Source organism: Zonotrichia leucophrys, unplaced genomic scaffold (assembly GCF_028769735.1).
Source record: "Zonotrichia leucophrys gambelii isolate GWCS_2022_RI unplaced genomic scaffold, RI_Zleu_2.0 Scaffold_167_103024, whole genome shotgun sequence".
NCBI classification, from domain to species: Eukaryota; Metazoa; Chordata; class Aves; order Passeriformes; family Passerellidae; genus Zonotrichia; species Zonotrichia leucophrys.
This window is the reverse complement of record NW_026992372.1, coordinates 54,263-78,076: the sequence shown is the minus strand read 5'-3', so window position 1 is coordinate 78,076 and position 23,814 is coordinate 54,263. Positions and strand designations below refer to the sequence as shown.

The following is a 23,814-nucleotide window of genomic DNA, read 5'->3' as shown; positions in this document are numbered from 1 at the left end:
AGGCCCAAAACGCGCCGGGTTTTTTTTTTTCTTTGTTTTGTGACGGGGTGTGACGTCACCCACGCGGGCCGTGACGTCACGGAGAATCCCCGCCTGTCCCAAGCCCTTTCCCACGCTCCCCTCCCGTGACGTCACGCACAGAAAAAGCCAAAGAGCCGGTGTCACAAAACTCGGGTTTATTTAACAAAAATCCAACGTTTTACCCCAAAACTCCTCAACCCGGGATTTGGGGTCCCAAACCCCCAAAAACTGCCCCAAAACCACCCAAAATCCCTCAAAACCAGCCCAAAATCACCCCAAACCAGCCCAGCCCCTGCCTCAATCCCCTCGCTCTGGGGGTGTCCTGAGGGTCTCAGCCCCCCAAACCCCACCAGGACCCCCCAAACTGCCCCAAATCCCCCCAAAATCGAGTAAGGATACCCCCAAACCCCCCAAAATCCCATCAGGACCCCCCAAATTTGGGTCACGGCCCCCCCGGAGGGGACAATCTCCCCGTTATTTTGTTGGTGCCCTCGAGCAGCGCGTTGTCGATGTCCCTGGGACCCCCAAACCCCAACCAGGACCCCCCAAACTGCCCCAAATCCCCCCAAAATGGGGTCAGGACCCCCCAAATTTGGGTCAGGGCCCCCCAGGAGGGGGCAGCCTCCCCGTTATTTTGTTGGTGCCCTCGAGCAGCGCGTTGTGGATGTCCTTGGCGCCCGCGATCTGCGCCTTGATCAGGGGCAGGTACTGCGTGTACGGGAGGCTCTCGGCGCCCCCCGGGACCCCCGGGACCCCCAGGGAGCCCCCCAGGGACCCCCCCTCGGCCTTGGGCGCCGCCGGCACCAGCGCGGGGGCGTGCTTGGCGCTGTCGAAGCTCTGCGCCAGGCACTCGTGGGCCAGACGCTGTTTGTGAGAAATGTAAAAACGGGGTGAAAAATGAGAATTTTGGGGTGAAATCAGGGATTTTGGGGGGTTTATGGGGTGTATATGGGGGTTTGGGGCGTGCTTGGCGCTGTCGAAGCTCTGCGCCAGGCACTCGTGGGCCAGACGCTGAAAACAGACAGAAATTGGGGTGAAATTGGGGTGAAATCAGGGATTTTGGGGTGATTTCTGGGGCGATTTTTGGGGTCTCACCAAGCACAGTTCCAGCTGGTCGCACAGACGGTTTGGGGACATTTTTGGGGTGGTTTTGGGTCATTTCTCACCAAGCAGAGCTCCAGCTGGTCGCACAGGGATTTTGTGGGATTTTGGGGATATTTTTGGGGTGAATTTGGGATTTTAGGTTTCTCTCACCAAGCACAGCTCCAGCTGGTCGCACAGGGGTTTTGTGGGATTTTGGGGATATTTTTGGGGTGATTTTGGGGATTTTGGGGTTTCTCTCACCAAGCACAGCTCCAGCTGGTCGCACAGGGCGTAGAACTCCTCCAGGCTCTTGTCGAAGCGCTGCAGGGCCCCGTCAGCGCTCTTCCTGCGGGGACTGGGAATGACATGGGATGGCGGGCACTGGGGCAGGTATACTGGGGTGAGCATGGAATGGGCGGGGGCACTGGGGGCACTGGGTTATACTGGAGGGACTGGGGGGTACTGGGATGGAGGGACATGGAATGGGGCTGGGTGACTATTGGTATCAAAACTGGGGGTCACTCAACTGCCCGTTGCATCAGATTCATGCCTGTCGTGAGTTCTGCACCAGGTTCTGCGCCGCCACCTTCATCAGGGTCTGCGGGACGGGGGGGTCACGGGGGGGTCACCGAGGGGTCACCGAGGGGTCACAGGGGTCACGGGGGTGGAGCCACAGCCCCCCCAGCACCCCCAACCCCAGTGGGAAATGACCAGGAGGGAAAATGGGGAGGGGGGGACAGGGAGGCCCACGGAGCCCCCCAGGGACCCCTAAAATTCCGGGGGACCCCCCAGGAGAGACACGCCCCTTCAGGAAAACCACGCCCCTTAGCGGCGGCAAATCCCGCCCATTCCCGGCGGCAAACCACACCCATTCCGCCGCCAAGCCCCGCCCATTCCCGGCAGCAATCCACGCCCATTCCCGGCGGCAAACCCCGCCCATTGCCGGCGGCAAAACCCCGCCCAATATGGCCGGCAAACCCCGCCCATTCCCGGCGGCAAACCCGGCCCAATCCCGGCGGCAATCCACGCCCATCCCCGGCGGCAAACCCCGCCCATTCCCGGCGCCAAACCACACCCGATCCCAGCGGCAAGCCCCGCCCACCTGCAGGCTCTCCTTCAGCTGCGGCAGCAGCAGCCGGAAGCGCTGCACGGGATCGAAGTCCTGCGCCTGCGCGGTCGCGGCCTGCGCGGGCAGCGCGGGGCCCTGCGCGGCCCCCGGGGTCGGTCCCGGCCCCGCTCCGGGCCCCGCCGCCGCTCCGGGCCCCGCGGGCGCTGAGGGCGGCCCCGGGCCCGGCCCGGCCGGAGGCGGCGGCGGCGCCGCCATATTCTCCGCCGCTTCCGGCGCGCGGCGGATGTGACGATATCGAGGGGCGCCGCGCAGGACCGAAGTAGCGGGCCAAGATGGCGCCCACCATCCAGACGCAGGCGCAGCGCGATGAGCCGGGCCACCGGTAACGGGCCATGACGTCACCGCCGTGACGTCACATCGCGTCACGCGCAGCCGGGGGGCGCCCTCGGTGGCGGCGGGGTGGGGGTGGGGCGGGATTTCCCCGTTACGTCACCCCGCGGTGTTTGTGTGGGGTACATAACGGGGTGCCCCGTGACGTCACGGAGGCGTTCGGGGGTCCCCCGTGACGTCATGACGCGTCCCCCCTCCCCGCAGGCCGAGCTCGCACCGGACCCTCCCCGAGAGGTGAGCGGGGGGCGGGGAGGGGTCCCGGGCGGTTTTGGGGTGAATTCGGGCGGTTTTGGGGCCCCGGGGCCCGTTCGGGACCCCCTGAGCCGCCCCCGGTTCCCCCCCCCAGGTCCGGGGTCGTTTGCCGGGTCAAGTTCTGCAACAGCCTCCCGGACATCCCGTTCGACCCCAAGTTCATCACGTACCCCTTCGACCAGAGCCGGTATCGGGGGGCCCTGGGGGCGTTTGGGGGGCCCTGGGGGCGTTTGGGGGGTCCTGGGGGCGTTTGGGGGCCCTGGGGGGTTTGGGAGGGTCTGGGGGGTCTTGAGGGTCCTGGAGGGTTCTGGGGGATCCTGGGGGCTTCCTGAGGGTCTTGGGGGGATCCTGAGGGGAGTTTGGGGCTGATTTTGGGGCTGATTTCTGTGGGATTTGGGACTGATTTTGGTCGGTCTTGGGGCTGATTTTGGTCGGTCTTGGGGCTGGTTTCAGTGGGATTTGGGGCTGATTTTGGGGCTGATTTTGTTGGATTTTGGGGCTGATTTTGGTGGGTTTTGGGGCTTTTTTCAGTGGGATTTGGGGCTGATTTTGGGGCTGATTTTAGTGGATTTTGGGGCTGATTTTGGTGGATTTTGGGGCTGATTTTGGTGGGTTTTGGGCTGATTTTGGCTGATTTTGGTGGATTTTGGGCTGATTTGTGTGGGATTTGGGGTGATTTGGGCCGATTTGGTGGTTTTGGGCTGATTTTGGTGGGTTTGGGCTGATTTCAGTGGGATTTGGGCTGATTTGGGCTGATTTTGGGGGTTTTGGGGCTGATTTTGGGGCTGATTTTGGTGGGTTTTGGGGCCGATTTTGGGGTCTGCCCCCAGGTTCGTGCAGTACAAGGCCACGTCCCTGGAGAAGCAGCACAAGCACGATTTGCTGACAGAGCCTGACCTGGGGGTCACCATCGACCTCATCAACCCTGACACGTACAGGATTGATCCTGGAGGTAAGGGTCCTGAAACGGCCCCAAAACTGCCCCAAAACTGCCCCAAAACCACCCAAAAACTGCCCCAAAATCACCCAAAAACTGCCTCAAAAACTGCCCCAAAATCACCCAAAAACTGCCCTGAAATACTGCCCCAAAACCGCCACAAAATCACCCAAAAACTGCCTCAAAAACTGCCCCAAAACCGCCCCAAAATCACCCAAAAACGGCCCCAAAACTGCCCCAAAATCACCCAAAAACTGCCCCAAAAACTGCCCCAAAACCGCCCCAAAATCACCCAAAAACTGCCCAAATACTGCTCAAAATCCACCCAAAACTCCTTCAAATGGCCCCAAAACCCCCCAAAATCACCAACCCAAAACGCCCGAAATTCACCCAAAATCATCTCCAAAATCGCCCGAAAATCACCCCGAAAACACCCCAAATCACCCCCAAAATCACCCCAAAATCACCCCCAAAATCATCCTAAAATCACCCAAAAACAGCCCCAGTGCTGACCCAAATCCCTTTGGACTGACCCAATTTTGGGGTGATTTCCCTCAAACCCCACAGTCTGACCCAATTTTGGGGTTTTTTGCCCCGTTTCCCAGTGCTGACCCCAAACCCTGCAGTGCTGACCCCATTTTGGGGTGGTTTCCCACAGTCTGACCCAATTTTGGGGTTTTTTGCCCCATTTCCCAGAGCTGACCCCAAACCCCACAGACTGACCCCAATCCCTTGCTCTGACCCAATTTTGGGGTTTTTTGCCCCGTTCCCCCAGAGCTGACCCCAAACCCCACAGACTGACCCCAATCCCTTGCTCTGACCCAATTTTGGTTTTTTTGCCCCGTTTCCCCAGCTGACCCCAACCTTGTCTGACCCAATTTTGGGGTTTTTTGCCCCATTTTCCCCAGTGCTCCTGGACCCTGCCGATGAGAAGCTGCTGGAGGAGGAGATCCAGGCGCCCACCAGCTCCAAGAGGTGACCCCAGACCCAAATCCGCCCAAATCACAAACGGTTTTGGGGCCATTTGGGGCGATTTTGGGGCAATTTTGGGGGTGATTTTTGGGGCAGTTCTGGGTTGATTTTGGGTGATTCTGGGTGATTTTGGGGTGATTTGGTGTAATTTTGGGGGTGATTTTGAGTTGGTTCTGGGTGATTTTGGGGGTGAATTTTGGGGCAGTTCTGGCTAATTTTGGGTGATTCTGGGTGCTTTTGGGGATGATTTTTGGGTTGATTCTGGGCTGATTTTGGGAGCGGTTTTGGGTTGATTTTGTGTTGATTTTGGTGTCATTTCAGGCTGATTCTGTGCTAATTTTGGGTTGATTTTGATGCAATTTTGGGCTGATTCTGGTGTGATTTTGGGTTGATTCTGTGCTAGTTTTGGTCTGATTCTGGGTTGATTTTGGTGTAATTCTGGGCAGATTCTGGGTTAGTTTTGGGGTAATTTTGGGCAGATTCTGGGCAGATTCTGGGTTAGTTTCGGTCCGGTTTTGGGTTGATTCTGGGTGATTTTGGTGTAATTTTGGCTGATTCTGGTGTGATTTTGAGTTGATTCTGTGCTAGTTTTGGGCTGATTCTGGGTTGATTTTGGTGTAATTTTGTTCTGACTCTGGCAGATTCTGGGTTGGTTTTGGTGTGGTTTTGGGCAGATTCTGGGCAGATTCTGGGCAGATTCTGGGTTGGTTTCGGTCCCGTTTTGGGTCGATTCCGGGTGATTTTGGTGTAATTTTGGGCTGACTCTGGGCAGACTCTGAGCTGATTCTGGGTTGGTTTCGGTCCCGTTTTGGGTCGATTCCGGGTGGTTTTGGTGTAATTTTGGGCAGATTCTGGGCAGATTCTGGGCAGACTCTGGGCTGATTCTGGGTTGGTTTCGGTCCCGTTTTGGGTCAGTTCCGGGTGATTTTGGTGTAATTTTGGGCAGACTCTGAGCTGATTCTGGGCTGGTTTCGGTCCCGTTTTGGGCTGATTCCGGGTGATTTTGGTCCGTTTTGGCTGATTCCGGTGGTTTTGGTGTAATTCTGGCAGACTCTGAGCCGTTTCTGGGTTGGTTTGGGTCCCGTTTTGGGTCAATTCCCGGGGTGATTTTGGTGTATTTTGGGCAGACTCTGGCAGACTCTGAGCTGATTCTGAGTTGGTTTCGGTCTGTTTTGGGCTGATTCTGGGCTGGTTTCGGCCCCGTTTTGGGTCAGTTCCGGGTGATTTTGGTGTAATTTTGGGCAGACTCTGGGCAGACTCTGAGCTGTTTCTGGGTTGGTTTTGGCCCTGTTTTGGGCTGATTCCGGGCGGTTTTGGGCCCTCGCAGGTCGCAGCAGCACGCCAAGGTGGTGCCCTGGATGCGCAAGACCGAGTACATCAGCACCGAGTTCAACCGCTACGGCGTCAGCAACGAGAAACCCGAGGTCAAGTCAGTGCCTCGGGGGCTTTGGGGCAAATTCCGGCCCTTTTGGGGCTCTGGGGAGATTTCGGGGGTTTTGGGGAAAATTTCAGGGTTTTTTTGGGGAAATCGCGGCGTTTTTGGGGGAGTTTTTATGGGGAGTTTTATAATTTGTGGGGGAAAATTTCAGGGTTGTCTGGGGAGATTGTGGGGTTTTTTGGGGGGAGTTTCGGGGTTTTTGGGGCAGTTTTGCAGTTTTTAGGGGGTTTCAGAGTTTTTGGGAGAAATTTCGGGGGAGTTTCAGGAAATTACAGGGTTTTTGGGGGGAAATTTTGGGGGATTTTTGGGGGATTTTGGGGTTAGTTCTGGGTAATTTTGGGGAGTGTTTTGGGGTGAATCAGGGTGATTTTGGGGGATTTTTGGGGTTTAGTTTGGGTAATTTTGGGAGTGATTTTGGGGTAGTGCAGGGCTGTGCTTTGGGGTGGTTTTGGAGACGTTTTTGGGGTAATTTTGGGGGATATTTTGGAGTGATTTTGGGGCTGTTTTTGAGGCTGTTTTGGGGTGATTTTGGGATGTTTTAGGTGATTGGATATTTTCGGGGATGTTTTGGGGTGATTTGAGGATATTTGCGGATGTTTTGGGATTTTTGGGGTGATTTTGGGGATATTTTGGGGATAATTTTGGGGTGATTTGGGGATATTTTTGGGGTGATTTGAGGTGATTTTGGGGATATTTTTGGGATGATTTGGGGATATTTTTTGTGATGTTTTTGGGGTGATTTTGGGGTGATTTTGGGGATTTTTTTGGGGATATTTTGGGGATGATTTTGAGGATGTTTCTGGGATAATTTTGAGGATATTTTGCGGATGTTTTGGGGATATTTCGGGGATGTTTTTGGGGTGATTTTGGGGATATTTCGGGGATGTTTTTGGGGTGATTTTGGGGATATTTCGGGGCTGTTTTTGGGGTGATTTTGGGTGATTTTGGGCCCTCTGTCAGGATCGGAGTCTCGGTGAAGCAGCAGTTCACAGAGGAGGAGATCTACAAGGACAGGGACAGCCAGATCGCCGCCATCGAGAAAACCTTCGAGGACGCCCAGAAACCGGTGGGGATTTGGGGCACTTTGGGGAGATTTGGGCATTTTGGGGAGATTTGGGGATTTGGGGCACTTTGGGGAGATTTGGGGATTTGGGCACTTTGGGCGATTTGGGCATTTTGGGGAGATTTGGGATTTGGGGCACTTTGGGCGTTTTGGCGCATTCTGTGGGATGATTTGGGGATTTGGGGCACTTTGGGGCATTTTGGGGAGATTTGGGGGAATTTTAGGGGTGGTTTTGGGGGTGATTTCAGGCGATTTTTGGGGACGGACTCAGGTGTTCCTGGGGGGGTAATTTTGGGTTTCTTTCAGGTGGTTTTGGGGAGGATTTTGGGGGTGATTTTACGGATTTTTTGGGGAGGGATTCAGGTGGTTTTGGGAGCGATTTTGGGGAGGGTTTTGGTTTTTTTTTTTGGGTGGTCTTGGGGGGGATTTTGAAGGAATGATTTGGGAGGTTTTATCAGGTGGGTTTGGGGAGAATTTTGGGGATTTTTGGGGAGGGTTTTGGGACGGTTTGCAGATGGTTTTGGGGGGCTTTTAGGGAGGGTTTTGGGGTTTTTTGGTAGGATTTTGGGGTGAATTTGGGGAGGATTTTGGGACAAGTTGCAGATGGTTTTGGGGTTTTTTGGGGAGGGTTTTTGGGGAGGGTTTTTGGGATTTTTGGGGAGGGCTTTTGGGGTTTTTTGGGGAGGGTTTTGGGGTTTTTTGGGGAGGGTTTTTGGGGTTTTTTGGGGAGGGTTTTGGGGGTCCCTGGGCTGTGTTTGGGGGTCCCTGGGCTGTGTTTTGGGGCTCACCCTGGGCTGTGTTTCGGGGTCCCTGGGCTGTGTTTTGGGGTCCCTGGGCTGTGTTTTGGGGCTCACCTGGGCTGTGTTTGGGTGGGTGTCCCTGGGCTGTGTTTTTTGGGGGTCCCTGGGCTGTGTTTTGGGGGTCCCTGGGCTGTGTTTTGGGGGTCCCTGGGCCGTGTTTTGGGGGTCCCTGGGCTGTGTTTTGGGGGTCCCTGGGCTGTGTTTTGGGGGTCCCTGGGCTGTGTTTGGGGGTCCCTGGGCTGTGTTTCGGGGGTCCCTGGGCTGTGTTTGGGGCTCACCCTGGGCTGTGTTTGGGGTCACCGCGGCCTCGCCCCGTGCAGATCACCCAGCACTACAGCAAGCCCCGGGTGACGCCCCTGGAGGTGATGCCCGTGTTCCCCGACTTCAAGGTGGGTTGGGGGCGCCCCAGCCCCTTTGCCAGCCCCGAGCCCCGAATTCCTGCCCCAAAATTCAGAATTCCTGCCCCAAAATTCAGAATTCCTGCCCCAAAATTCAGAATTCCTGCCCCAAAATTCAGAATTCCTGCCCCAAAATTCAATATTCCCACACAAAATTCAGAATTCCTGCCCCAAAATTCAGTATTCCTGCCCCAAAATTCAGAATTCCTGCCCCAAAATTCAGTATTCCCACACAAAATTCAATATTCCCACACAAAATTCAATATTCCCCCCCAAAATCCAATTTTTCCTCCCCAAATCCCCGTTTCCCACGCCCCATTTTCCCCCACTCCTCTATTCCCTTCCTCCTCCTCCCAACCCCCCATTTTTCCCCATTTTTCTGGTTTTTCTTAGATTTCTTTATTTTTCCCATTTCCCCCCATTTTTCTTTTTTTTTTCCTGTTTTTTCCCCATTTTCCTTGGGTTTTTCCTGGTTTTCCTCCATTTTTCTTGATTTTTCCTCATTTTCTCCATTTTTCTGGGTTTTCCCCGATTTTTCCCCATTTCCCTTATTTTCCCCAATTTTTTCCCTGTTTTTCCCCATTTTTTTCCTTCTTTTTCCCGTTTTTTTTCCATTTTCCCCGGTTTTTTCCCCATTTTCTCCTCTTTTTCCCCCATTTTTCCCTATCTTATCCCCATTTCCCCCCACTTTTTTCCCCGTTTTCCTTCATTATTTCTGATTTTCCCCATTTCCCCCCGCTTTTCCCATTTTCCCCCATTTTTTGTTTGTTTTTTCCCCATTTTTTCCCGTTTTTCCCATTTTCGCCGTTTTTCCCCCCAGATGTGGATCAACCCCTGTGCCCAAGTGATTTTCGACTCGGACCCCGCGCCCAAGGACACGTCAGGGGCGGCAGCGCTGGAGATGATGTCCCAGGCCATGATCAGGTCCCAAAATGCCCCAAATTCACCCCAAAATCTGGAGATGATGTCCCAGGCCATGATCAGGTCCCAAAATGCCCCAAATTCACCCCAAAATCACCCCAAAAATCCACCCAGATCCCCCAAATCCTGGAGATGATGTCCCAGATCAAATCCCCCAATCTGGGCTGATTTTGGGGTGTTTTTTGCTGATTTTGGGGATGTTTCTGGGGCTGATTTTGTGGATGATTTTTGGGTAATTTTGAGCTGGTTTTGGGGCTGGTTTTGGGGTGGTTTTGGGGTAATTTTTGGTGTAATTTTGTGCCGATTTTTGGGTAATTTTGAGCTGATTTTGGGGTGTTTTTCCCCCATATCCAAGGGGATGATGGACGAGGAAGGGAACCAGTTTGTGGCCTGATTTTGGGCTGGTTTTGGGGATAATTTTGTGCTGATTTTGGGGTAATTTTGAGCCGATTTTGGGGTGTTTTTGGGGGTGATTTTGTGGATGATTTTGGGGTGTTTTTGGGGTAATTTTGGGGTGTTTTTGTGCCGGTTTCAGGGGGATGATAGACAAGGAAGGGAACCAGTTCGTGGCCTGATTTTGAGGTGGTTTTGGGGTGGTTTTGGGGTAATTTTGGGCTGTTTTGTGCCGGTTTCAGGGGGATGATGGACGAGGAAGGGAACCAGTTCGTGGCCTGATTTTGAGGTGTTTTTGGGGTAATTTTGGGCTGTTTTTGGGGTGATTTCAGGGGGATGATGGACGAGGAAGGGAACCAGTTCGTGGCCTGATTTTGAGGTGTTTTTGGGGTAATTTTGGGCTGTTTTTGGGGTGATTTCAGGGGGATGATGGACGAGGAAGGGAACCAGTTCGTGGCCTATTTCCTGCCCGTGGAGGAGACGCTGAGGAAGCGCAAGCGGGACCAGGAGGAGGACGTGGATTACGCGCCCGAGGACGTGTAGGGAAAATGGGGAGGGGTCCCGAAAATGGGGAGGGGTCCCAAAAACCGGGCAGGGCACCCCGAAAATGGGGAGGGGTCCCGAAAATGGGGAGGGGTCCCAAAAACCGGGCAGGGCACCCCGAAAATGGGGAGGGGTCCCGAAACCCGGGGAAGGGTCCCCAAAACATGTAGGGCACCCCAAAAACAGAGAAGGGTCCCCAAAAACCAGGCAGGGCACCCTGAAAATGAGGAGGGGTCCCGCAAATGGGGAGGGTCCAAAAGCCGGGGAGGGGTCCCGAAAACCGGGCAGGGCACCCAGAATCGGCAGGGCACCCTGAAAATGAGGAGGGGTCCCAAAAACTGGGGAAGGGTCCCAAAAACTGAGGAGGGGTTCCCAGAACTTAAAGGCAACCATAAAACAATCCCTGCAATGAATGAACCCAAAGCTCCCAAAAGTCAGGGAGGTTTTGGGGCAGAACCCCGGGATTTTGGGGCAGAACCCCCGGGATTTTGGGGATTTTTGGGGTAGAACCCTGGGATTTGGGTATTTTTGGGGCAGAACCCCGGGATTTTGGGGATTTTTGGGGGTCCCAGGCCCCTGCCGACCCCCGCCCGCGCCCCCTGCCCAGGTACGACTACAAGATCGCGCGCGAGTACAACTGGAACGTGAAGAACAAGGCCAGCAAGGGCTACGAGGAGAATTACTTCTTCATCTTCCGCGAGGGCGACGGCGTCTACTACAACGAGCTGGAGACGCGGTGGGGACACAGCTGGGATAGACTGGGATGGACTGGGAGGGACTGGGGGACACTGGGATATACTGGGATATACTGGGAATGGGATAAAATGGGGGGCACTGGGATAAACTGGGATATACTGGGATAAACTGGGAGGGACTGGGGGACACTGGGATAAACTGGGATAAACTGGGATAAACTGGGAATGGGATAAAATGGGGGGCACTGGGATAAACTGGGATAAACTGGGAGGGACTGGGGGGGACTGGGAGGGGATTGGGGGGCCCTGGTTGGGCGTTCAGAGGGGTCTCGGGGTATCCTGGGGGTCCCTGGGGGTTCAGGGGTGTCCCTCGGGATTTTGGAGTCCCCTGGGGTGCCCCCTGCCCCCCGTTTGCCCGCAGGGTGGTTCTGGGGGGTCCCTGGTGATTTTGGGGGGTCCCTGGTGATTTTGGGGTGCCCCCTGCCCCCCGTTTGCCCGCAGGGTGGTTTTGGGGGGTCCCTGGTGATTTTGGGGTGCCCCTGCCCCCCGTTTGCCCGCAGGGTGGTTCTGGGGGGGTCCCTGGTGATTTTGGGGTGCCCCCTGCCCCCCGTTTCCCGCAGGGTGCGTCTGAGCAAGCGCCGGGCGCGCGCCGGGGTGCAGTCGGGCACCAACGCGGTGCTGGTGGTGAAGCACCGGGACATGAACGAGAAGGAGCTCGAGGCGCAGGTGGGGGTCTGGGGGCGTCTGGGGGGGTTTGGGGATTTGGGGAGGGGTCCCGACCCCCCCAGGACCCCCCTGAGCCCCCAGCCCCCCCGCAGGAGGCCCGGCGGGCGCAGCTGGAGAACCACGAGCCCGAGGAGGAGGAGGAGGAGGAGATGGAGGCCGAGAAGGAAACGCCGGGATCGGGTTCGGGCCCCAGTCCCCCTCCCCAAATTTCCCCCTCCCCAAATTTCCCTCTCCCCAAATCCCCCTCTCCCCAAATCCCCCTCTCCCCAAATCCACCCCTTTTCCACCCAAAATCTCCAAATCTCCTTCCCCAAATTTTCCTCCCTTTTCCCACTCAAATCCCCCTCCCCAAATTCCCCTCCTCCCAAATTCCTGTCCACAGATCTGCCCACTTCCACCCAAATCCCCCTCCCCAAATTCCCCCATTTCCCACCCAATTTCCCCATTCCCTCCCCAGTCCCCCAGCCCCATTTCCCCCCCACTTTGGGGAGGGGTCTCAGCCCACTGATGTCCCCCCTTTCCCCCTGGGCAGACGAGGAGCGGGACAAGGGCAGCGAGAGCGAGGAGGAGGAGGAGGAGGAGGCCGAAGGCTCCGGCTCGGGCTCGGAGCGCGGGGGCGGCTCCGCCCGCAGCGAGGATGAGGAGGAGGAGGAGGAGGAGGCCGAAGGCGGCCGGGGGGGGCGCCGGGGGGGCAGCGACGCCGCGCGGGCCGCGCGGGACCAGGAGGAGATTTTCGGCAGCGACAACGACGAGGACGAGGAGGAGGAGGAGGAAGAAGAGGAGGAGGAGGAGGAAGGCAGCGAGGGGGGGGGACCGGCGCCCCGCAGCCCCCAGGGCAGCGGCAGCGAGGAGGAGGAGGAGGAGGAAGAGGAGGAGGAGGAGGAGGAGGAAAGCGGCAGCGAAGGCTCCGAGTCCTCCAGCGAGTGAGGAGGGGGTGACCCCCCCCCCCCCCAAATCCCACCCCCCAAAATCCCCCCTCCCCAGTTTCCCCCCCGGCCCCGTTTTGGGGCAGAAAAGCGGCGGCTCGGGGCGGTTTTTGTGCGGTTTTTGTGTTTAATAAGGTCAATGGTTACCAGCCATATCATAACAAAAGGATTCATAATAAAATGTATCTAAAATAACGATTTTTGTCTCTATTTTGGGGCCGCGGCGCTACAAAGGGGGGGGGGCGGGGGTGGGGGAGGGGCGGTACCGAGGGGGGGGCCCGGCGTGGGGGGAGGGGCGGTGTTGTACCTAAATTTGGGGCGGGGGTCGTGTCCCCCCCCTCCCCCTCCCCTCGGAGGGGCCAAGACAGAAATAATTAATTAATAATAATATAATAACAATAAAGAGCCAAAAAAAAACCAAAAAAAAAAAAAGAAAAAAACCCCAAAAACGAGAAAAGAGGAAATAAAATCCGCAAATCCCCCAAATCCTGGGATTTTCAAAAACGGAGGAAACGCGACCCCGCCCCCCCCGCGACCCCTCCCCAAACAAAGCCCCCCCTGTAGTGTCATGGCCCCTCCCCCCCCTCACCGGGAACCCCCCCAAACCCCCCGGGGGCGGTGGGGGAGGGGAGGGGGGGCTGCCCCTCCCCCCCCCGGTGTTTTTAGGGGGGGTTGGGGGGGGAGGGGGGGGTCAGGAGGTGCCCCCCCATTTGGGGAGGGGGCGGCGGCGCCATCAGATGGTGGAGGTTTTGTCTGTGCCGTCTGGGGGGGGAAAAACAGGGGGTCGGGGGGGGTCCCCAAAACCCCCGGGGGTCCCTCTGTGCCCCCCCAGCCCCAATTCGTGTCCCCCACCCCCCCCGTGTCCCCAAATGTCCCCCCCCCAGTGTCCCTCCCATGCCTCCCTTGGTGTCCGTGTCCCCCCAATGTCCCCACTGTCCCCTCAATGTCCCCAATGCCCCCCCATCGTCCCCAATGTCCCCTCAGTGTCCCCAATGTCCCCATTGTCACCCCAATGTCCCGTCACCCCAATGTCCCCAATGTCGCCTCAGTGTCCCCATTGTCCCCCCATGTCCCTGTCACCCCTATGTCCCCATGTCCCCCTGGTCCCTGTACCCCAATGTCCCCTTAGTGTCCCCCTGTGTCCCCAATGTCCCCTCATGTCCCCAATGTCCCCCCATTGTCCCCACTGTACCGCCCAGGGTGTGCTCGGTCATGCTCAGACACAGTGATTGTCCCCATGTCCCCAGTGTCCCCACAATGTCCCCAGTGTCCCCCTGGTGTCCCTGTACCCCTCAGTGTCCCCAGTGTCCCCCCACTGTCCCCACGGTACCGCCCAGGGCGTCTCAGTGTCATGCTCACACACAGTGATTGTCCCCATGTCCCCAGTGTCCCCCTGGTGTCCCTGTACCCCCCAATGTCCCCATTGTCCCCCCATTGTCCCCACGGTACCGCCCAGGGCGTGCTCGGTCATGCTCAGACACAGCGACTCCAGCGTGGGGTTGATCTCCAGGTCAGTCCCGGGGGGGGGACACTCTGAGGGGGGGGGGACACACAAAAAATGGGTCAGGGGGCCCCAACAATAAAATCCCCCACCCCAAAAACCCCCCGAGCATCGTGAGCCCCTCCCAGCCCCTGCATTTTGGGGTTTTTCTCCTCATTTTGGGGTCCCTCTCCCCATTTTTGTGTCCCCTCCCCATTTCCGGGTACCTCCCATTTTCAGAGCCCCCATTGCGCTGACCCCTCCCCATTTATGGTTACCCCCCCATTTTCAGAGCCCCTCTCCCCATATTTTGGGGTCCCCCAGCCCCATTTCACGCCCCCAGCCCCGTTCGTACCCTGGGGGAAGGCGAGCAGCGCCGAGCTGTGCACCGGCAGCGAGTGCGTTCTCTGTGCTGACCCCTCCCCATTTACATTCCAGACCCCCGTTTTCAGCCCCAGCCCGTTTCAGCCCCAGCCCCATTTTGCGCCCCCAGCCCATTTGTACCCTGGGGAAGGCGAGCAGCGCCGAGCTGTGCACCGGCAGCGAGTGCGTTCTCTGTGCTGTGCTGACCCCTCCCCATTTATGGTTACCCCCCATTCCAGACCCCCCGTTTTCAGCCCCCAGCCCCATTTTGCGCCCCAGCCCCGTTCGTACCCTGGGGGAAGGCGAGCAGCGCCGAGCTGTGCACCGGCAGCGAGTGCGTTCTCTGTGCTGACCCCTCCTCGTTTATGGTTACCCCCCCATTCCAGACCCCCCGTTTTCAGCCCCCAGCCCCATTTGTACCCTGGGGGAAGGCGAGCAGCGCCGAGCTGTGCACCGGCAGCGAGTGCGTTCTCTGCACGGCCCCGCGGCTCCCGGGGGACCCCCCCGCGCCCCCCCCGGCCCCGAACCAGAGGCTCTGGGGGGGGGGGGAAATGGGGGGGTCACGGGGGGGGCGGCACCCCCAGCGCGGGGGGAGCCCCCCCCCCCAAAATGTCCTCGGGGGGAGGGGGAGATCCCCCCACAGCCCAAACCAGAATAAAAACAGGTGGGGACAGGCGGGTGTGGCCCCCGATATAAGCACAAAATCCCCCCAAATTGTCCCCAACACCCACCCCAAAATCCCTCCGAAATCCGCCCAAAATCCACCCCAAAATTCTCCCCAAAACACCCCCAAAATCCACCCCAAAATCTCCCCAAATCCTCCCAAAATCCACCCCAAAATTCTCCCAAATCCTTCCCAAAATCCCTCCAAAATCCCCCCAAATCCACCCCAAAATCCTCCCCAAAACACCCCAAAATCCACCCAAAATACCTCCAAATCCCCCCCAAAAATCCACCCCAATATCCTCCCCAAAACTACTCCCAAATCCTCCCCAAAATACACCCCAAAATCCCCCCAAAATCCACCCCAAAATCTCCCAAATCCACCCCAAAATTCCTCCCCAAAATCTCCCCAAATCAACCCCAAAATCCACCCAAATCCACCCCAAAATCCTCCCCAATTCCCCCCCAAAAATCCACCCCAAAATATCCCCGAAAATCTCCCCAAATCAACCCCAAAATCCCCCCAAATCCTCCCCAAAAATCCTCCCAAAGACCCCCGCAAATCCACCCCAAAATCCCCTATTCCTCCCCCAATTTTGCCCCCCAAACCCCCCATTTCCCCCCAAACCCCCCCATTTCCCCCCCCCAGACTCACCTGCCGTCCCTGCGTGCCCAGGGCGGGGGGCGCTCCCAGGGGGGGGGGTCTGGGGGCCGGGGCCCCCCCGGGGGGTCCCAGCAGCCCCAGGCGGGCGGGGGGCGGGGGCAGGGCCCGGGGGGGCAGCGCAAAGGGGCGACCCCCGCCCCGCCGCCCCCCCCCCACAGAGCCAGCTATGGGGAGAGAGTTGGAGCCAAAGGCCCAGCTGGGGAGGGGGGGAAATGGGGGGGTTAGAGGGGCTGGGACCCCCAAAACACCCCCAAAATAACCCCAAAAACATCCCCAAACACCCCCCCAAAACCCCACAAAATCACCCCAAAATCCCCCCAAAAAAACCCACCCAAAAATCCCCCAAAAACAGGGAACAGCCCCCCCCCCCACAGAGCTAGCTATGGGGAGAGACCCAGCTGGGGAGGGGGGGAAATGGGGGGGTTAGAGGGGCTGGGACCCCCAAAACACCCCCAAAATAACCCCAAAAACATCCCCAAACACCCCCCCAAACAGGGAACAGACCCCTCCCAAAATTGGAGAGAAAGAGAAAATTGGGAAAGGGGGGGGAGACCCCTTTAACCACCCCCAAATTGGGAATTATGGGTGGGGGGAGATCCCTTTGACACCCCCCTCCCCAAATCAGGCTCTGAGTAAAAATCCCCTGGAGGGAAGAGGAAAAATCCCCCAAATTGCCCCAAATCTCCCCAATTTTTGGGGGGGGTGGGCGACCCCCTGAGCCCCTCCAGAGTGGGGACTGTGCACAACCCCTGGGGGGGGTCATACCCCCCAAAATTTGGGCTGGGGGGCTAATTTATAATTTTGGGGGGGTCCCAAAGCCATGGCGGGGGGGTCAGACCCCCCAAAATTGGGGCTGGGAGGGGATGAATTGATCATTGATCATTTGGGGGGGGGTCCCAAACCCTGCCCGAGTCAGCAATGGAGGCTGGGATGGAAATGGGGGTTTTTGGGGGGGGGTCCCGGGTACCTTTTGGGGGGCCGGTATCCGGGGGGGCCGTCCAGGGGCCCCTTCTTGGGGAAGGCTCGGAGCAGCTTCAGCACCTGCTGCTTCCAGGACTGGAGCCGCTTCTTCTGCGTCTCCGTGAACGCCTGGGGGGGCCGGGGGGGTCAGGGGGGGTCCGGGGGGGGCACAGAGCCCCCCGGGGGGGGCACAGAGACCCCCGGGACCCCTCCCCAGCCCCCTGAGGGTACCTCGTGGCTCAGGCACTTCTCGAGCAGCTGGAGGTAACTGGAGATGCTCTCCTCGTCGGGGCGCGACACCAGGAGCTGCGTGCACACTGAGGGGGGGTCAGGAGAGACCCAAAAACCCCCAAAATCCACCCAAAACCCACCCAAAACCCACCCCAAAACACCAGGAGCTGCGTGCACACTGAGGGGGGGTCAGGGGGCAAAAACCCCCAAAATCCACCCAAAACCCACCCCAAAAACCACCCCAAAACCAACCCCGCGACACCAGGAGCTGCGTGCACACTGAGGGGGGTCAGGAGGCAAAAAACCCCAAAATCCACCCAAAACCCACCCAAAACCCACCCCAAAACACCAGGAGCTGCGTGCACACTGAGGGGGGTCAGGAAAACCCCAAAAACCCCCAAAATCCACCCAAAACCCACCCCAAAACACCAGGAGCTGCGTGCACACTGAGGGGGGATCAGGAAACCCTAAAAACCCAAAATCCACCCAAAATCCTCCCCCCAGACCCCCTCTCAAGCCCCAAACCCCCCCAGAACAGCCCCAAATCCCCCGAGGACCCCTCCCCAATCTCTGAACCCCTCCAGGTGGGGTCAGGGTACCCCCAGACCCCTCCCCAAGCCCTGTTCTCTCCCAGGGGGCGTTTTGGGAAGCCCCCAGACCCACCTTTGCCCATGACCCGCGTGAACTGCCCCGGGATGTCCCCGTGGGACAGACCCCTCCCCAGCCCCCCAGGGCAGCCCCCAGACCCACCTTTGCCCATGACCCGCGTGAACTGCCCCGGGATGTCCCCGTGGGACAGACCCCTCCCCAGGGCAGCCCCCAGACCCACCTTTGCCCATGACCCGCGTGAACTGCCCCGGGATGTCCCCGTCGGGCACGGCGGCCCCGGGGGGCTCGGCCTCGGCCGCCGGGGGGGGGTTGGGGGGCTCGGGGGGAGCCCCGTCGGGGGGTCCCGGGGGCGGGGGGGGCCGGAAGGCCTTGATGGGGGTCCCCAACATCTGCTGGAGCTCCTGCAGCGCCGTCCACAGGTTGCCCCCCTCCAGGATGTCCTGGGGGGACACAGGGGGACATCAGGGACACATTGGGGACACAGGGGGGACATCAGGGACATGGGGGGACATTGGGGACACCCCCAGAGCCCCTGGGGACAGCAGGGACAGTGGGGACACAGGTTACCCCCCCCCAGTCCCTCCCAGTCCCTCCCAGTCTCCCCAGTACCTTCTCCAGGGCCCTGAGCACGCTCTGTCTCTCCCGCAGTTTTTGGATGCTCAGGGCGATTTTGTGCCGGGCGCCCTTGGTGACGTTCTGGGGGGGGGAACAGGGGGGTCACAGCCATTTTGGGGGGGTCACAGCCCTCCTTTGGGGGGGTCACCTCATCTGGGGGTGTCACCTCCTTTTGGGGACACCCCAGTGCCCCCCAGTGCCCAGAGGATGCACCAACCACCCCAGTGTCCCCTCCCAGTGCCCCCCGGTCCCTCCCAGTATAAACCAGTCACTCACCTGGGACTCCAATGTCCCCTCTCAGTCCCCTCCAGTCCCTCCCAGTACAAAGCAGACCCCTCTCTGCGCCCCCAGTCCCTCCCAGTACAAACCAGACCCCTCTCTGTGCCCCCAGTTCCTCCCAGTCCCCTCCCAGTCCCTCCCAGTATAAACCAGTCACTCACCTGGGACTCCAATGTCCCCTCTCTGTGCCCCCAGTCCCTCCCAGTACAAACCAGACCCCTCTCTGTGCCCCCAGTTCCTCCCAGTCCCTCCCAGTATAAACCAGACCCCTCTCTGTGCCCCCAGTCCCTCCCAGTCCCTCCCAGTCCCTCCCAGTCCCTCCCAGTCCCTCCCAGTCCCTCCCAGTCCCGCACCTGGGACTCGAGGTGATGCTCCGTCAGCGTCATCATCTCCTCGTAGCTCATCTGCGCGAACAGCGCCGCGTACTTGTGCAGCCTGAGGCTCTTCAGCCACGAGGGGACGTCTGGGGAGGGCACAGGGACACGCCGGGGGGGTCACGGCCGCCCCAGACCCCCCCGAGCCCCCCCCGAGCCCCCCGAGCCCCCCACGCACCCTTCATGCCGCTGCCGTCCTCCTGGAAGGAGTTGCGCTCCTCGGTGTGCTCGCTGCCCGACGAGGCCACGCTGCTCTGGGGGGACAGCGGCGCGTGCTCCCCGAAGCCCTGGGGGGCCCCTCGGGGCTGGGGGGGTCCCGCGGGGCTGGGGGGCTCCTCGGGACCCCCCCCGGAACCGGCCCAGTCACCGCCAGGGCCGGGCTGGGGGCTGCCGGGCACCAGGGCCAGCGAGCGCTTCAGGGGGCTGGGGTGCAGCTGGCACGGCAGGGCTGGGGAAACGGGGGGAAATGGTGAGTGCAGACCCCTGCCCGGCCCCTCGGACCCCTGCCCAAAGCCCCCAGACCCCTCCCAAAGCCCCCAGACCCTTCCCAAAGCCCCCAGACCCCTCCCAAAGCCCCAGGGCCAGCGAGCGCTTCAGGGGGCTGGGGTGCAGCTGGCACGGCAGGGCTGGGGAAACGGGGGAAAATGGTGAGGAGGGGGCACCACGGACCCCTGCCCAGCCCCTCGGACCCCTGCCCAGCCCCTCGGACCCCTCGGTTTTCCCATTCTCCCAGTTTCCCCCATTTCCCCTTCCTTTTCTCCCATTCTCACACTTCCTATTCCCTATTTTTTCCCGTTTCCCACATTTTTCCAATTCTCCCAGTTTCTCCTCCGATTTCTCCCCATTTTCCCTCTAATTAACTCAGTTTCTCTTCCCATTTTTCCCCCTTTTCCCCCCATTCCCCCCCCCCCATGTTACCTCCGCCCCCCTGGAACACAGGGTGTCCTTTTCCCCCATATTTTTCCCCATTTTTTCCCTGTTTCCCCGCACTATTTACCCAATTTCCCTCCACGTTACCTCCTCCCCCCGGAAGGCAGGGTACCCTTTTCCCCCATTTTTCTCCCCAATTTCCCCCCAAATTTCTCCCCACATTACCTCCTCCCCCTGGAAGGCGAGGTACCCTTTTCCCACCGTTTTTCCCCCATTTTTTCCCTGTTTTTCCACATTACCTCCTCCCCCCTGGAAGGCGGGGTGTCCTTTTCCCCCATTTTTTCCCTGTTTTTCCCCATTTTTCCCCCCACATTACCTCTGCCCCCCTGGAAGGCGAGGGTACCCTTTTCCCCCATTTTTCCCCCATTTTTCCCCCCACGTTACCTCCGCCCCCCTGGAATGCGGGGTGCCCGTTCTCCCGCGGCGCCGTCCCCGTCCCCGTGCCCGTGCCGTGCTGCTGCTGCTGCTGCTCGGGCCAGCCGCCGCCTCCGCCGGCCTCGGGGGGCTCGGGGGGCCACTCGTGGGCCGGGGGCCGGCGCTGGGCGGGGGGCGCGGGCGGCGCCAGGCGCTCCTCCAGGTGCCCCAGCCACAGGGCGAGCGCGCTGCGGTCGTCGGCCGTGGTGGCGGGGTGGATGAGCGCGTACGAGAGCAGCTGCCGCGACTCCTCCACGCAGCGGTTGCTCTCGATGGCGTCGGCCAGCACCTTCTGCAGCCGCTTCATGTACTCGGCCTTGGCCGCCGCGTTGCCGGGCTGCAGCAGCGGCAGGTGCGCCAGGAGCAGCGCGACCGCGGCCTCGGCGGGCTCCTGGGGCCACTGCGAGATGGCAGCTGGGACAGACAGACAGACAGACAGGGTCAGCAGGGACACCGGGAGATGGCAGCTGGGACAGACAGACAGACAGACAGACAGGGTCAGCAGGGCGACCCCGGCCTCGGCGGGCTCCTGGGGCCACTGCGAGATGGCAGCTGGGACAGACAGACAGACAGACAGACAGGGTCAGCAGGGACAGCAGGAGATGGCAGCTGGGACAGACAGACAGACAGACAGGGTCAGCAGGGACACTGCGAGATGGCAGCTGGGACAGACAGACAGACAGACAGGGTCAGCAGGGCGACCGCGGCCTCGGCGGGCTCCTGGGGCCACTGCGAGATGGCAGCTGGGACAGACAGACAGACAGAGTGAGCAGGGACACCGGGAGATGGCAGCTGGGACAGACAGACAGACAGATAGACAGGGTCAGCAGGGTGACCCCGGCCTCGGCGGGCTCCTGGGGCCACTGCGAGATGGCAGCTGGGACAGACAGACACACAGACAGAGTGAGCAGGGACACTGGGAGATGGCAGCTGGGACAGACAGACAGACAGACAGACAGACAGGGTCAGCAGGGACACTGCGAGATGGCAGCTGGGACAGACAGACAGACAGACAGAGTGAGCAGGGACACCGGGAGATGGCAGCTGGGACAGACAGACAGACAGACAAGGTCAGCAGGGACACCGGGAGATGGCAGCTGGGACAGACAGACAGACAGAGTGAGCAGGGACACCGGGAGATGGCAGCTGGGACAGACAGACAGACAGAGTGAGCAGGGACACTGGGAGATGGCAGCTGGGACAGACAGACAGACAGGGGACAGACAGGGTCAGCAGGGACACCAGGAGATGGCAGCTGGGGACAGGGGACGCAGAAACAGAAGCTGGGAACTGCTGAAGCCCCCCATGACACCCCTGGGCACACACAAGGACCCCCAGAGACCCCCGTAACCCGTCCAGGACCCCTGTAACCCCTCCATAACCCCCCAGGACAGTGTCCCTGGTCCCTCACCGGCGCTGTTGGCCTCGGCGTCGAGCAGGTGGATGTCGGCGCAGTGTAACCCCCCTGTAACCCCCCCAGGACCCTCATAACTGCCCCAGGACCCCCATAACCCCCCTGTCACCCCCCCAAACCCCGTCCCCAGTCCCTCACCGGCGCTGTTGGCCTCGGCGTCGAGCAGGTGGATGTCGGCACAGTGTAACCCCCTGTAACCCCCCCAGGACCCCCATAACCGCCCCACGACCCCCCCAGGACCCCCATAACCCCCCTGTCACCCCCCCAAACCCCGTCCCCGGTCCCTCACCGGCGCTGTTGGCCTCGGCCTCGAGCAGGTGGATGTCGGCGCAGTGTAACCCCCCTGTAACCCCTCTGTAACCCTCCAGGACCCCCATAACCCCCCCAAACCCCCCAGGACAGCGCCCCCATGCCCTCACCGGCGCTGTTGGCCTCGGCCTCGAGCAGGTGGATGTCGGCGCAGTCGGCCAGCGAGTGCTCGAGGCACAGCTGCAGGAAGCGCGCCTGCGTGCGCGTCACGCGCTTCAGCAGCGCCAGCAGCGCCACCGTCTGCTCGCACTCGCTCCAGCCGCGGAACCAGCCCGCCACGATGCCCACCTGCTCCCGGAACATCATGGCTGGGGCCGGGGGCCGCCCTGGGGGCGCGGGGGGCGCGGGCCCGACCTGCCCCCCCCTCCTCAGGTGGTGGGGGGGCCCCCCCGGGCCGGGCAGCGCATGGGGGGCGAGGGCAGGGGGTGCCGAGGGGGCCCCCGGGCAGGAGCGAGGGTCCGGAGGGTCCTGTGGGGAGAAAGGAGGGGGTTAGAGCCACACAGAGACCCCCAGGATACTCCCAAAAGGAACAGGGACCACCCCCCTGGTGCTGCAGCGAGGGTCCAGAGGGTGCTGTGGGGAGAGAGGAGGGGTCAGATACACACAGGGACCCCCAGGATATTCCCCACAGGAACAGGGGAACAGGGACCACCCCCCGGCGCTGCAGCGAGGGTCCGGAGGGTGCTGTGGGGAAACAGAGAAGGGATCAGATACACACAGAGACCCCCAGGATATTCCCAAAAGGAACAGGGACCACCCCCCCGGCGCTGCAGCGAGGGTCCGGAGGGTCCTGTGGGGAGAGAGAGACAGAGAGGGGAGGGGGTTGGATCCACACAGAGACCCCCGAGTGGGGAAAGAACCCCCAGGAGCAGGGGAACAGGAACCACCCCCCACGGGGGAACTGGGGACCCCCAAGAGGCACCAGGGATCCCCAAAATGAACTAAGGACCCCTAAAATGAACTAGGGACCCCCAAACGGTACCAGGGCCCATCCCCAGAGCGGACCGGAGACCCCTCCTGGTGACCGGAACCCCCAAAAGAGACGGGGACCCTGATGGTCACCGGGACCCCCAAAAGAAACCGGGACTCTGATGGTCACCCCTCCCAATGACTGGGACTGGTCACCGGGACCCCTCACAGTGACCGGGATCCCTCACAGTGACCGGGATCCCTCGCAGTTACCGGGATCCCTCCCGGTTACCGGGGGCGCTCCCACACGGACCAGCCTCCCTCTTCCAAGCCACAGCGATCGCCCCGTTACAGCCCCCCCACAGTGACCCCCCGGTGTCCCCTCACGGGGCCGCAGCCCCTCCGCCCGCCCCACTCTCCCCCAGCGCGGCGGGCGCGAGGGGCGCAGGCCCGGCAGGGCCGGGGCCGGGCGCGGGCGCTGCGGCGGGGCCGGGGAGGGCTCGGGGAGGCGCGGGGAGCGCGCGGGGGTCGCGGGGGCTCCGCTCGGGCCCGGCGGCCCCCGGGGGTCGCGGCCGCCCCTCACTCACCGCCGCCGCCGCCGCCGCCGCGCAACGTCAGCGCGCACCGCACGCACGCCTGCGTCGCTGCGTCACGGCGCCGCCGCCGCCAACGGGCCAATGAGAGGGCGGAGCGCCGCGGGGAGGGAACCAATGGCGCAAGCGCAGGCGCGCGCGCCGCGGGGGCGGGACCTTGGGATGCACCGCCCCTCGCGCTGGGCGGACCACGCCCCCTTCGCGCCAACCGTCAATCACGGAGGCACCGCCCCCCCTCGCATTGGCCACGCCCCGCGCGGCCTCGCGCTGCCCGCGCTGGGGGCGGGGCCAGCGGAACTCCCCCAGTAACTCCCAGAGTGTCCCAGTATCTCCCAGTAACCCCCAGTGTCCCCCAGTAGTCCCCAGTGTCCCCCAGTAAC

At 60.5% G+C, this 23,814-nt stretch overlaps 3 protein-coding genes across 3 annotated transcripts; 1 reads left to right on the top strand and 2 right to left on the bottom strand.

Moving 5' to 3' along the window:
* Positions 1–161: 161 nt before the first annotated feature.
* Positions 162–2,428, bottom strand: MED29 (mediator complex subunit 29). The gene is given in 4 exon segments (XM_064738085.1): positions 162–885; positions 1,366–1,450; positions 1,632–1,702; positions 2,207–2,428. Coding segments are annotated over 4 exon segments (645 nt in total). The 3' UTR covers positions 162–618.
* Positions 2,335–12,760, top strand: PAF1 (PAF1 homolog, Paf1/RNA polymerase II complex component). Its single transcript, XM_064738084.1, has 14 exons — positions 2,335–2,555; positions 2,768–2,797; positions 2,910–3,002; positions 3,646–3,767; positions 4,661–4,727; positions 6,052–6,153; positions 7,123–7,228; positions 8,346–8,414; positions 9,244–9,347; positions 10,160–10,276; positions 10,888–11,016; positions 11,596–11,701; positions 11,794–11,881; positions 12,234–12,760. Exons 1-14 carry the CDS (start codon positions 2,506–2,508, stop codon positions 12,626–12,628), a joined length of 1,578 nt encoding a protein of 525 aa, XP_064594154.1. The 5' UTR covers positions 2,335–2,505; the 3' UTR covers positions 12,629–12,760.
* Positions 12,761–12,905: 145 nt separating this feature from the next.
* SAMD4B (sterile alpha motif domain containing 4B) lies at positions 12,906–23,236 on the bottom strand. Its single transcript, XM_064738086.1, has 13 exons — positions 22,651–23,236; positions 22,043–22,400; positions 20,180–20,623; positions 19,044–19,313; positions 18,845–18,954; positions 18,207–18,293; positions 17,818–18,037; positions 16,989–17,074; positions 16,765–16,886; positions 15,789–15,993; positions 14,891–15,005; positions 14,077–14,160; positions 12,906–13,389 (listed from the first exon to the last, which is right to left on the bottom strand). Exons 2-13 carry the CDS (start codon positions 22,236–22,238, stop codon positions 13,361–13,363), a joined length of 1,968 nt encoding a protein of 655 aa, XP_064594156.1. The 5' UTR covers positions 22,239–22,400; positions 22,651–23,236; the 3' UTR covers positions 12,906–13,360.
* Positions 23,237–23,814: the final 578 nt, after the last annotated feature.

Excerpts from the sequence above, each read along its gene's own strand:
- PAF1 (XM_064738084.1), top strand. The coding sequence starts at position 2,506 with ATGGCGCCCACCATCCAGACGCAGGCGCAGCGCGATGAGCCGGGCCAC. Across the intron at positions 3,768-4,660 it reads GTACAGGATTGATCCTGGAG|TGCTCCTGGACCCTGCCGAT; the intron begins GTAAGGGTCCTG and ends CATTTTCCCCAG. Across the intron at positions 11,702-11,793 it reads AGAAGGAGCTCGAGGCGCAG|GAGGCCCGGCGGGCGCAGCT; the intron begins GTGGGGGTCTGG and ends GCCCCCCCGCAG.
- SAMD4B (XM_064738086.1), bottom strand. The coding sequence starts at position 22,238 with ATGATGTTCCGGGAGCAGGTGGGCATCGTGGCGGGCTGGTTCCGCGGC. Across the intron at positions 19,314-20,179 it reads CGCATTCCAGGGGGGCGGAG|CCCTGCCGTGCCAGCTGCAC; the intron begins GTAACGTGGGGG and ends CCGTTTCCCCAG. Across the intron at positions 18,294-18,844 it reads AGCATCACCTCGAGTCCCAG|AACGTCACCAAGGGCGCCCG; the intron begins GTGCGGGACTGG and ends TCCCCCCCCCAG.